General features: G+C 39.4%; 1 protein-coding gene across 1 annotated transcript; it reads right to left on the reverse strand.

Moving 5' to 3' along the window:
• Window positions 1-3320: 3320 nt before the first annotated feature.
• Window positions 3321-7953, reverse strand: LOC130673852 (uncharacterized). Its single transcript, XM_057479066.1, has 3 exons — window positions 7083-7953; window positions 4950-7031; window positions 3321-4831 (listed from the first exon to the last, which is right to left on the reverse strand). The coding sequence occupies exons 1-3, from the start codon at window positions 7951-7953 to the stop codon at window positions 3321-3323; spliced, it is 4464 nt and encodes a 1487-aa protein (XP_057335049.1).
• Window positions 7954-12520: the final 4567 nt, after the last annotated feature.

Here is a 12520-nt window from a genome sequence, read left to right on the forward strand (position 1 = left end):
CAAGAAAATTTTTGTGTTCAATTTATAATACAAAAAATTTCTTGCGCCCAGAATTTTTTTTTTCTGTGTAACTTTACGGCTGAAATATCCGTAATATTATCTTCCGATTAAGTCTTCAGATTCCTAAAACACGTTTTACAAGCCTTACTGATGAGTCCGATTAATTGTGTTAAGGATAAAATTATCAAAATAAAATTCGTATTACTGCATTCATTACTCCTGTACCGATAGCGGCCAAGCCTAGGGCAAGTTTTTGGTATACCACAAAAAAAAACTATATTCATTTGTGTAGTTTGGCTCATTTCTGGGTAAATATTGGTACTAGGATACGAATACATAAAAAGTATCCACTTCATAAACATACTGGAGGTGCCAGTCTTATACGTAATGTAATCATAGAACAAATTTATTATTGAGTATTGTTGTTCGCTATCAATTAATCTCCGCAGTTAATACTACTAAAGCTACCCAAAGAACACATGAGCTTGAATTGATATACATAGATCATGTGTTCACTGCGTAAACAACAAGCTTACAGATCCAATAGTTTTGTAAGCCCTCAATAATAACATTTTTATAATTTGTTTTGTGTCGTATGGAATAGGCCACAATTTTTATTAATTATGAATATTTCTATGTCTGTAATCTGAAGTAAAGGTCTAAGGTAGAAAGTGACTAAAATAAATCAATTGAAATTTTATATGGTTTATCACATTCGGGACGAAACCTTTCATAGCTGTGTCAAAAATTGTATGTTTAATTTGACTTCTATTTTTCATTACTAAGTTAGCATTTAAAGTACATTTTTTTCTTTGTTTTTTACATGAGACTGAAATTAGCAACGAAAAAATAGCCAATGCGAATTAATGGCTGAAAAGTTTCCAATTTTCTTAGCGGGAAGTTAAAAATGTTTTAATTATTGCTTCGCAAAAATGTATTTCATCATATTTCAAGAACTTCTTTGACTTGATTTACAGGGAGAAAAATGTTAGCTCAAAACCTACCAATTTTTATTATGATATCGACCAAACTTGAAACGGAAGTGAAGCATCCAAAAAGTTATTCTGTTGTTATAAAAAATTACTATGCCGCATCACAATTATTATAATGTATGAAAGTAATTGGTATAAAAGCTTATCAATAAGTTTCTCGCGCGTAGTAAGTATTGTGATACAGCATAATAATTTTTCGTATGAGCATGATAATTTTTTGGATGCCTCACTTCCTGTTTCAAGTTAGGTCGACAGCATAATGAAAATTGGTATGTTTCTCCGTGTATGCTCAGTTCCAAATGATAAGCAAAAATATACTTACAATCATAAGATAAAAAAAATTTTGAATTATTCTACTTTTTTCAAGTTTTCGGCAATTCAAACTTTTGACATTATAGCCCCGAAAAAGTTTGTTTCACCATTCTCAAGTACATCTAAGCATTAATAAGTATCTAATCGATTGATTCTGCTAACGTCATTTGATAATTGATTACTTATCTAGCTTTTTGATGAAATAAATTTTATTTTAAACTTCCCACCACGAAAATCGATGATTTTTGAAAACTTCGGAAAGTTATTGTTTTCACCCTGATTTTCAAAAATCAAAAATCCATCAGATTTCGCCGTTTTGATGTCCTAGGAAGCTATTCTGACTATTTTCTGAGTGGTCCGAGTATGCGTGTGTGTGTGTGTGTGTGTACGCACGCATGTGTGTATGTGTGTGAGTGTTCGTGCGTGTGTGTGAACGCTCTATTACTTTTTAACTAATCTACCGATTTGGATTGTTCTTGCGGCAATCGAAAAAGCATGTTAGCCATCAACTTTCCTGAGGATTTCAGGTCCTCAATTGAGTAGACTCTGAAATAATTAAAAAATACGAAAAAAAAATTTTTTTTTTTATATTTTGAAACTTGAATTTAATTATTTTGTGAGGTCTGAGGCCTGGGGAACTAAGAAAAAGCGTGGTGTAAAATATTAACTTAAAAACTACATTAAATATTTATTTGCTGGATCGGGATGGTGAAAGAAATAAGAAGTCACTGATTTGGTGTATTGTCCATATTTAATAAAAATAAATCACAGATAATAGCGTAGAGTACAAGAGTCGATCACGAGTTTATATTAGAGCACTTATTAAACAGTATTCGATTGCATTTGAGTTTAATTGAGTTTTATATAACTTGCATGGCACCGTACACATGAACATTATATTATACATATAGAGCGTAGTTGAAGATCGAGTTTGTTGAGTTTAATGAATACGAGTTTATAAATTTACACGGCACCATACACGTGAATTAATTTATACAAAAGAGCGCAATAAAGAGTAAATTATTAACAATTAATGATTTACAAATATCATCAATAGTTCGAGTATACATTTTGTCACAATTAATTTTGATACGCGACATTGAGAACGAGTACGAGCCGAGTATAAAAAAGAGATGCGTAGCGAGCCGAGCCTGAACGTATATAATTACTTTGCAGTCACAAATAAAATTTGATATTGATTTTGAGATTAAGTATGACTGGATGACTGAATGATGACGTCAGTCATACCAGTTGACATCGAGTACGAGTAAATAATTAAGCAATGAGTAATAAAGTAAATTGTAAATTGCAATAATTATTTGTGGCTGCAAAGTCACGTGATGGCGAGTATGTGAATGAATATAGCCCGCACGTTAGTTTAACTGGCGGTCACCACAGCAATGAGCACAGAGTTTATATATGAAAAACCGGATATAATTGAAGAATATAGATGATAACAAATACATGGTGTATCAGCGAGTTACAATTAGAATGATGTACTTGATAGTGTAGAGTAATTAACACGATGTAATTGAATTGCAATAAAAACTGGTAGCACGTGGTGTTCTATCACAAGTGTTGTAGAGTAATGCGAGTTGCCGCGTAGCTGGCTATCGAGTTGAAATTCCGAGTATCAGAGGGCGCGTCGATAGCAGCACCTCTGATATAGTAGAGCGTCAAATTATCAAGTGTTCTGGCGCGAACATTTGAAATTTACGCAACATTCCGCCCGCCATCAGGAACAGAGTTGCTGATTATGATCTTGAGCACCTGATGATTGATGAGTAGCTTGCCATTAAGTTAGGCATCTGGTTCTGGAGCAAGTGGTAAGAGTGCGAGCTTGGCAATTGGACGAGTGAGAGTACCAGTGGCTGTTTGAATGGTTACCACTCGAGTGAGGTTGTCCTTCCCTGGACGGAGTGCAGTCACTTTCGCGAGTGGCCATCGAGTTGGTGGAGTTCGTTCATCAGTGAGAAGGACTAGTGAGCCGAGTTTGATGTCATTGCGAGCATGATGCTACTTGGTTCGAGCCAGATGACGTTGAATGTAACTGGTGGACCAGTGATTCCAGAAATGCTGGACACGTTGCTGAATGAACTGCCAGCGAGAGAGTCTTGATACTTCTGTATCCATGAGTGAAGGTTCAGGGATCGCAACGATTGGTCTCCCAATGAGAAAATGACCTGGAGTGAGCGATGAAGGATCCTGAGGATCGTCGGATAGAGCCTCCAATGGTCTCGAGTTCAAAATCCCCTCCACTTGCGTTAAAAGAGTCGTAAGTTCTTCAAACGTGAAGGCTGATTCTCCGAGTGTGCGAGTCAGGTGATGTTTCACCGATTTCACTGCGGCTTCCCATTTACCACCCATATGGGGAGCAGCAGGAGGATTGAAATGCCATGTGATTTGATGCACAGTGGCCCAATCGACTAGAGCATGAGATTCTTGAGTGCCTTGAGTGAAGAGCCGCTTGAGTTCCGAGTACGCGCCTTGGAATGTCGTTCCACAGTCGCTGTAGAGTGCTGTACATATCCCTCGACGGTGAATAAACCGTCGGAGAGCTGCTATAAATCCTGATGATGAGTAGTCGCTGACAAGGTCGACGTGAACTGCTGATGTGGTCAGACAGACAAACACACAGATCCAGCCCTTGTATATCCTGGATCCTCGACCTTTCCATGATTTTATTGATACTGGACCAGCGTAGTCGACTCCAGTGTGAGAAAATGGTGGCGCTGGAGTGACACGTTGAGTTGGGAGTTGTCCCATTAATTGCTGAGCGCGAACACATCGATGACGAGCACAGACGAGACATTTGAGTATGTGTGAACGTACTGGTTGACGTCCACCAATGATCCAGTATCTGAGTCGAGTATGAGCGAGTGTGAGTTGAGTACCACCATGCATGGTACGCTGATGGGCATCAGAGATGACGAGTCGAGTTAGAGCAGCATCACGAGGTAGAATTGCAGGATGCTTCTGTTGATCTGAGTTCGGAGCATTTTCCAATCTCCCCCCTACTCGGATGATGCCATCGGTGTCTTGATAAGCCACCAACCGAGCAAATGGGTGATCCTTTGGCCATGATGCCTGTTTTGCGAGTAATTGGAGTTCAGAATAGAAATGAATACGTTGAGTTTCCTTGATGCAGAACTGGAGTGCAAGGTTGATTTCAGTTGATGTGAGTGGATGAGCGAGAGTCGAGTGTGGTATGCGTTTGATTATATCGCGTACCCTCCCACAAATTGCTGTAACTCTGAGCATACGCAATAGTGGGATTGGACGTTCCATTAGCGTCCAAGACGAGTTGAGTGGTTGAGCCGAAACATAGAGTGATTTGACTGGACGTTCTTCCAGGTGAGTATCTGCATCTTTATGAATAGGACTGGTTGGCCAGGACGGCGAGTCTTCGAGCAACCATGATGGGCCAGACCACCATAGTTGATGAGTTTTAAGCTGACTGGTTGTCAAGCCTCGAGTTGCACAATCTGCTGGATTGTCAGTGCCAGGGACAAACTTCCAGTGGCCATCTGGAATTAGTTCTTGAATAAATGACACCCTATTCCTGACAAAGTCTTTCCAGCGAGACGGATGCGAGTGTATCCACGTGAGCGTGATTGATGAATCGGTCCAAAGATATGTTGGCACATGCGAGTAGTTGAGTGTAGTCTGGCAGTGTTTGAGTTCGAGTTGTCGGTAGGACCTTGATAAATACTGCCGCAGCCATCGCCAATTGCGAGGCATCGGAGAATCCATGGATTTCTAGAGCCGAGTTCGTGGACGAGTGGATCCATCTGGGAATCTTGATGATATGAATCATATCGAGTTGAGTTTTGAATGAAGTCCATTTCTGTCGTAATTCTGCAGACAATGGAGTGTCCCAGCCGAGTTTGACAAGCCAAAGTTCCTGCATGAACATTTTGGCTTGAATTATGAGTGGTGATAGGAATCCCAGTGGATCAAAGATCTGAGCAATCTCTGATAGAATTGCACGCTTCGTGCATGGTTGAGTTGAGCATGGTGGCGAGTGTTTGAAAGAGAATTGATCCTTGTTTGAAGACCAGTACATCCCAAGAATTTTGGTGCTGACTCCTGGATCCTCTATTTTGTATTTTGTAATCGCTTCCGCACGATTGAGCTGAAGTAGTTTGCGATGATTGCTTGCCCATTTGGCGAGTGGAAATCCGCCCGCCTTGCACAGACCCTCGATATCATCCGCAACTGCTTGCAATGACTCGAGATCATCTGCGCCTCCGGAAATGTCGTCGACATACCGACCTTTAGTGAGTGGATCGATTGCGAGTGGGAATCTATGTCCTTCATCTTCGACCAATTGGAGCAGGGCTCGAACAGCAAGAAATGGAGCTGATTTCGTCCCATAAGTAACTGTAGTAAGTTTGAAGGGGGTGATGTTTCCTTCCTTATCAAACCAGAGTATTTGTTGCAGACCTTGGTCCTTTTCGTGAACCAAAATCTGTCGATACATTTTGGTAACATCTGTGATAAAGATGAACCGGTGTTGTCGCGAGCTGATGAGTACGTCGAAGATGTTAACGAGTAATTTTGGCCCGGTATGCATGATGTCGTTGAGTGAGAGTCCTGAACTGGTTGGTTTTGAGCCGTTGAAGACCACACGGATCTTGAAGTTGTTGTTGTCCTCCTTCAGTACCCCATGGTGGGGTAGGAAGTATTGAATTGATGATGTAGATGATGCCGCAGGCACCATGTGCTTGAGTTCGAGATACTCTGCCATGCAGTTCATGTAGAGTGTTTTGAGCCGAGCATCATTATCAAGACGTCGCATGAGGTGTTGTAAGCAGCGACGAGCTGCTGTGTATGAGTTCCCCAGCTGGTGCGGGTCTGATATCAATGGCAGTCTGGCGATGTATCTGCCAGAACTGTCTCGAGTGTGAGTGTCCCGGAAGTGAGCTTCACAAGCCTCTTCTTCGGGAGTTAATGAGCGTAGTTGAGTTGGACTGACCTCTTCTTGGAGCCAGAATCGAGTTAGTAAGTCTTGAAGATCTTGATCATGATGATTGGAGACAGCATGATGAATTCTCAGTGGTTTGTTGAGCCGAGCTTGGACTGGACCAATGATAATCCAGCCAAAGATGGTGTTTTGAGCGAGTAATCCAGGAGATTTGCACTTGATGATCTCGCCAGTGATGACCTGGTCGTAGTAATCAGCTCCAAGGATGACATCCGTTGGACCTGGGGTTCCAAACTCTGGATCTGCGAGCGTGAGATGCGAGTACTGTGCCAAGTCGGTGTTTTGGACTTGGTCAGATGGTAATTGAGCAGTTAAACCACTGAGGATGTGAGCCTTTATCGTGAGTGATTGATCCGAGTGGTATGAACGCAGAGTGAGAGTTGCACACCCTCTGGTATGGCCAGCCTTGGCTGCTCCGATCCCTAGGATGTTAAGGTGTGATCGAGCACGAGAAATATTGAGCATTCTTATCAATGAATCTGAAACAAAGGATATCTCAGAACCGGTATCTAAGAGAATGCGTATTGGGTGAGTACTTAACTTGGTCACTACGTAGACTTGACAAGTTGCTAGTAACGTAGCGTAATGATGAGTTTGAGTACAACCAGTTGTTGAGTTCTGAGTGGGCGAGTGATGAGTACGAGTGCTGCGATCATGAGTATTTTGAGCTTGAGTGTGGGCAAGAGTGTTGTTTGAGTGCGGTGAGCTTGTAGTAGGCGAGTGCGAGTGCGTGTCGAGTGCTTGAGTGTCGTGCGGAAGCGCAAATTTTTATTGAGTTTGAGCAGGAGCACCTTGAGTTTGCGTTGCAGGGATTCCTGGGTGAATCATCGAGTGGTGCTGTTCCTGACACACTCTGCAACGGAATGGTGAGTTGCATGACTCGACTCGGTGGTGTCCAAGACAGTTTGGGCACAATCTGGCTTGGATCACCAGCTGAGTTCGTTGTGGTGGAGTCATTTTGCCAAACTGGTCACATCTGACCAGGTAGTGATCACCTTGGCACAGGTCGCACGGATACTGTGCTTTAGCCACCGCTTTTTGTTGAGCGCTTGCTGGTGTTGATGCTCCAGCCGATTTTGGAGCCGAGGATGTTGCCATATGAGCATAGGAGGTCTTATGGCCTTTGGAGCTTGAGTGCGAGTTCGAGTGACTGGATTTCTGATGATCACCAGCCTTTGAGGTACTTTCCTCGTAGCGTTCTTGAGCACGAGCACGCTCTGTCAGGAATTGACGTAGCCGGTTGAGTTTTGGGAATTCAACAGAGGCTCCCAATGATAGTTCCCAAGCCTCACGAGTTGAGCGGTCGAGTTTTGAGATGATGATGTGAGTGAGCAGGTAGCAGTCCCCATCCTGGAGATTGACCTTTTGAGCCAAGAGCGCATTGATCGCCTCGTGGGTCTGATCAATCAGCGAGTAAAGTTGTTTTGACAAGCGCGAGGTGAGTGCTGGAAGATTGACCAGCTTGTCGAGCTGAGCACCGATGAGTAAGCGAGGTACATCATACCGTTTACAAATGGCACCCCAGGCGAGTGAGAAGCTCTCGTTGCACATGGGTGTGTTGGCGATTGCTTGAGCTGCTTGACCTGTAAGGTATGTCTTCAGGTAATGAAGACGTTCGACGTCCTCCAGGCCAGCACGATTGATTACCACGGACTTAAACATGTCCCTGAACTCTGGCCACTTGGCATAGTCGCCAGAGAATGGAGTGATGTTGAGTGGAGCGAGATTGACGCTGCTCTGTGAGCTTTGAGTCGAGTTCTGAGCTTGAGTTGGTTGAGCTGGAGTGTCGAGTTCGTGGATGAGTGTAGATAGGCGAGTGCGAGCTCCCAGGTAAGACCGGTATGTTACATCAAAGATGCCATCTTTGATGTACGAGTGTTGGAGGAAGTCCTCCGTTGCGTTGGATGCCAGGTAGTCGTGGATAACGGAGAATTCCTGCCACTCCTGGGTGAGTACGTCGAGTCAAGCCTTGAGTGATGCTGCACCTGCCGCAGCGGTGAGTGCTGAAGCACGAGTTTCAATGTCAGAGATCAGCCTCAATCTGGACAGTTGACTGCTGATCCTGAGTTCGAGTTCGCATCCCTTGGCGGACTTCCTGCGAGTACGCTTCTTGGGATCTTGAGTGTCGAGTGCCTTGCGAGTCTCCGCATCAGTGATGTCGGAGTCGCTGGGATTACCAGGTAGATTTGGTAAGATCCCAGTTGGCGTGGTCGAGTGCTCATCACTACCGGTGATGATGACGTTCGGAGTGATTGGGAGAGAGGGAGAATCGTCCTTGGGCGCTCCATCTCCCTTCGAGTTCTTTTCATCAGCCATTGAATCTGATGAATAATTGTAGGATTAGAATTTATACGAGTATGAAAACACGAGTTTTTTTCTGTGATCACTTTTACGCGGTTTTCACCATCCGATCCGGCTCGAAGGACCATAATGTAAAATATTAACTTAAAAACTACATTAAATATTTATTTGCTGGATCGGGATGGTGAAAGAAATAAGAAGTCACTGATTTGGTGTATTGTCCATATTTAATAAAAATAAATCACAGATAATAGCGTAGAGTACAAGAGTCGATCACGAGTTTATATTAGAGCACTTATTAAACAGTATTCGATTGCATTTGAGTTTAATTGAGTTTTATATAACTTGCATGGCACCGTACACATGAACATTATATTATACATATAGAGCGTAGTTGAAGATCGAGTTTGTTGAGTTTAATGAATACGAGTTTATAAATTTACACGGCACCATACACGTGTATTAATTTATACAAAAGAGCGCAATAAAGAGTAAATTATTAACAATTAATGATTTACAAATATCATCAATAGTTCGAGTATACATTTTGTCACAATTAATTTTGATACGCGACATTGAGAACGAGTACGAGCCGAGTATAAAAAAGAGATGCGTAGCGAGCCGAGCCTGAACGTATATAATTACTTTGCAGTCACAAATAAAATTTGATATTGATTTTGAGATTAAGTATGACTGGATGACTGAATGATGACGTCAGTCATACCAGTTGACATCGAGTACGAGTAAATAATTAAACAATGAGTAATAAAGTAAATTGTAAATTGCAATAATTATTTGTGGCTGCAAAGTCACGTGATGGCGAGTATGTGAATGAATATAGCCCGCACGTTAGTTTAACACGCGGTCACCACAGCAATGAGCACAGAGTTTATATATGAAAAACCGGATATAATTGAAGAATATAGATGATAACAAATACATGGTGTATCAGCGAGTTACAATTAGAATGATGTACTTGATAGTGTAGAGTAATTAACACGATGTAATTGAATTACAATAAAAACTGGTAGCACGTGGTGTTCTATCACAAGTGTTGTAGAGTAATGCGAGTTGCCGCGTAGCTGGCTATCGAGTTGAAATTCCGAGTATCAGAGGGCGCGTCGATAGCAGCACCTCTGATATAGTAGAGCGTCAAATTATCAAGTGTTCTGGCGCGAACATTTGAAATTTACGCAACACGTGGGGATGGAGAAAGAAAATAAAATCATAGACGTTAATAAATTGTTTAATTTTTTAAGACTCGAATTTAGTTATTTTGTGGGTCCTGAGGCCTAGAAAAATTTAAAAATGCGTAAGGATGGAATAAGATAATTTAATCATTGACGGAAATTGATTTTTTAATTTTTAAAAAGTTAAATTTAATCATTTTTTAGAGCATTAGGCCTGGGGAACAAGGGAAAGCGTGGGGATGCATAGAGAAAATTAAATCATAGACGTAAATGAATTGTTCAATTTTTTAAGACTTGAATTTAATTATTTTGTGGGTCCTGATGCCTAGGAAAATTAAAAAATACGTGGGAGTGAGTACAGAAGATTCAATGAGAAACGTAAATTGATTTTTCAATTTTTTAAAAGTTAAATTTTATCATTTTGTGGAGCCAAAGGCCTGGGAAACTTAAAGAAGGCGTGGGGGTAAAGAGAGGAAATTTAATTAGAGACGTGAATTGATTCTTTAATTTTCATAAGTTAAATTTAATCATTTTGTGGGGCCTGAGACCTGGGAAACTTAGATAAGGCGTGAAAGTGAGAAGAGAAAATTTAATTATGGACGAATGAATTTATTTATTTTTTAAAATTTTAATTATTTTGAGGGTCTTGAGGTCTGGGAGAGTTGAAAAGTGCGTGGGAGTGGGGATTTCGTTATGAATTAAAAATAAACGCATAATTATTTATCATCATTGCCTACTAAAAATCACCTTTTTAAAATTTTTATCGCGTCAATTTTGAAAATAACGATTAAATGAGGAATCGAAATAAAATTGTTGAAATCACGACGATTGTGAAATAAAGAAATGATTTTCAGTAGTGATTAAAAATAAATAATTAATTAAATATTTAAAGAGTATTGAAAGGTAACGTCGAAGTATTTGCACGTTTACTCGAAATTTTAAATTAGAGATGTTTAAAAATTCCCGCGCTATTTTCATACGACACTCGCGCTATTAAATATTTGGGAGCGAATAGTGAGCTACTTGAGACATGTGACGTAAGAAGAAAGAGATCGGTCAACAAGACACAACTTGTTCAGTCAAGCAACATAACCTTCAAGTCTGTTCTGGATTTGTTGTTGTAACTGAGATTGTTGGAATTTGTAATTGTCAGAATTCTATATCAATTTGAACAAATTTGAATAGTTCAACAATTCTGATTCATTATATATATCTCAAGCCAATTTTGTATTCGAGATATGGATTATTCGCAGCAGTGTAGTGTTTGCTCGAAAGTGTACGTCTGTAGTTTTGGAACAAAAATTTACAATACAATTTTTGTCATCAAATGTCTACGAAAATAGTAATTTTTTATAAGATTACACTTGTGTATTTTAAATAGTATTGTGAGAAATTTTAATCGAATTTATCTTATATTACAAAATTGTGGTTGAAATCATTTTTGTCATTGTCAGTGTAGCAAATTTAAAAATATTTTGTGTGATTATCAAACAACTTACGCAATATTAATGGACTAGAAATACAATAAATTTGATCCTGTAATTTAAGAAGGTTTAAAAAATCAAATACACATTTGATTGTCAACTACTATTGCCGTAACATTGAGATTTATTGATATGAACAGTATCAAGTGAGATGCGAATGTTATTCAACTGAGTTGTCTCTTACAGCGAAATATAAGAGAAGAAAGAGCTGTTACGGAAATTAGAATGTGAGAATATAACAATCAGGTAAGTATAACTGTAAAATATTCTTGGAAGTGCAAGGTGAGGAAGACATTGAGCTTATGCTAGTAGAAAAAAAAAAATTATAATAATAACTTAATGTAATTACAGGAAAATAGTGAATAAAACGGTGATTGATAATGAGGAATCGAGTGATGAAAGACCTGGCAAGAATAAGTAAAATCGTATTTATTCCCAAAAAAAAATGAGAAGAAAATAACCAAATTTTCAGCGGAAAAGTTTATGATAAGGTAACAAAAATTATTATTTTACGTTTAGTCCATGTGAAAATTGTTGGCGCCGGATAAATTGTCGTAAGGTAAAAGTAAGCGTTAAGAAAAAATATTTTAAAACAAAGTAATCTGTGAAATGATTGAATAGTGATGTGATATGGCCCGGAATAAAAATTATATTTGTAGAATGCACACTCTCTTAAAATGAATTAGTGAAAAGTGCTGCGAATCAGTGAATATTCACTGCATGAACAGTCTCAAGTTTATAATTTATTCAATCAGTGGTATACTTGAAATTGTTTATGCAGTGAATAATCACTGATTTGCAGCATTTTTCACTGATTCATTTCAAGAGAGAAAGTATGTGAAAGACGGTAATTGTGTGCTTAACACGATTTGAGACTATTAAGAATTTTTTTTTAATTAATAAGATGGCGTAAGTTAAGAATGATATTTGTAACTAATGTAAACAAGACTAAAGAAGTCTCTGAATAATGATTAAACAATTAATACGATTACGGGAAAAATAAATTGTAAAGGAGTGAGAGAACAAAATTTTTTATGCAACGAAAAAAAAATTGTGAGCGTTAAAAATTGTATATTAATCGTGAAATATGTCTGAAAACGTGATGATATTGCGAGAATGAACAGGAGTGAGTAAATAACATGTGTTCACTATCAATATAGAGTGAAGACCATTTAAAATCGTAACCAATTCGATGCTTCCTAAGAAGCATATGATTTTGGAGAATGGAAAGAAATGCAAAAAGAATGTGTGAGC

The sequence above is a fragment of the Microplitis mediator genome, chromosome 8 (genome assembly GCF_029852145.1).
Source record: "Microplitis mediator isolate UGA2020A chromosome 8, iyMicMedi2.1, whole genome shotgun sequence".
NCBI classification, from domain to species: Eukaryota; Metazoa; Arthropoda; class Insecta; order Hymenoptera; family Braconidae; genus Microplitis; species Microplitis mediator.

Bases quoted from the DNA above. Each gene is read 5' to 3' on its own strand.
- LOC130673852 (XM_057479066.1), bottom strand. From the start codon at position 7,953: ATGTTTAAGTCCGTGGTAATCAATCGTGCTGGCCTGGAGGACGTCGAA. The intron at 7,032-7,082 runs GTGCTCCTGCTC...ACGACACTCAAG, and splicing joins CCCTGCAACGCAAACTCAAG to CACTCGACACGCACTCGCAC. The intron at 4,832-4,949 runs GTGCCAACATAT...AACTAATTCCAG, and splicing joins CTACACTCAACTACTCGCAT to ATGGCCACTGGAAGTTTGTC.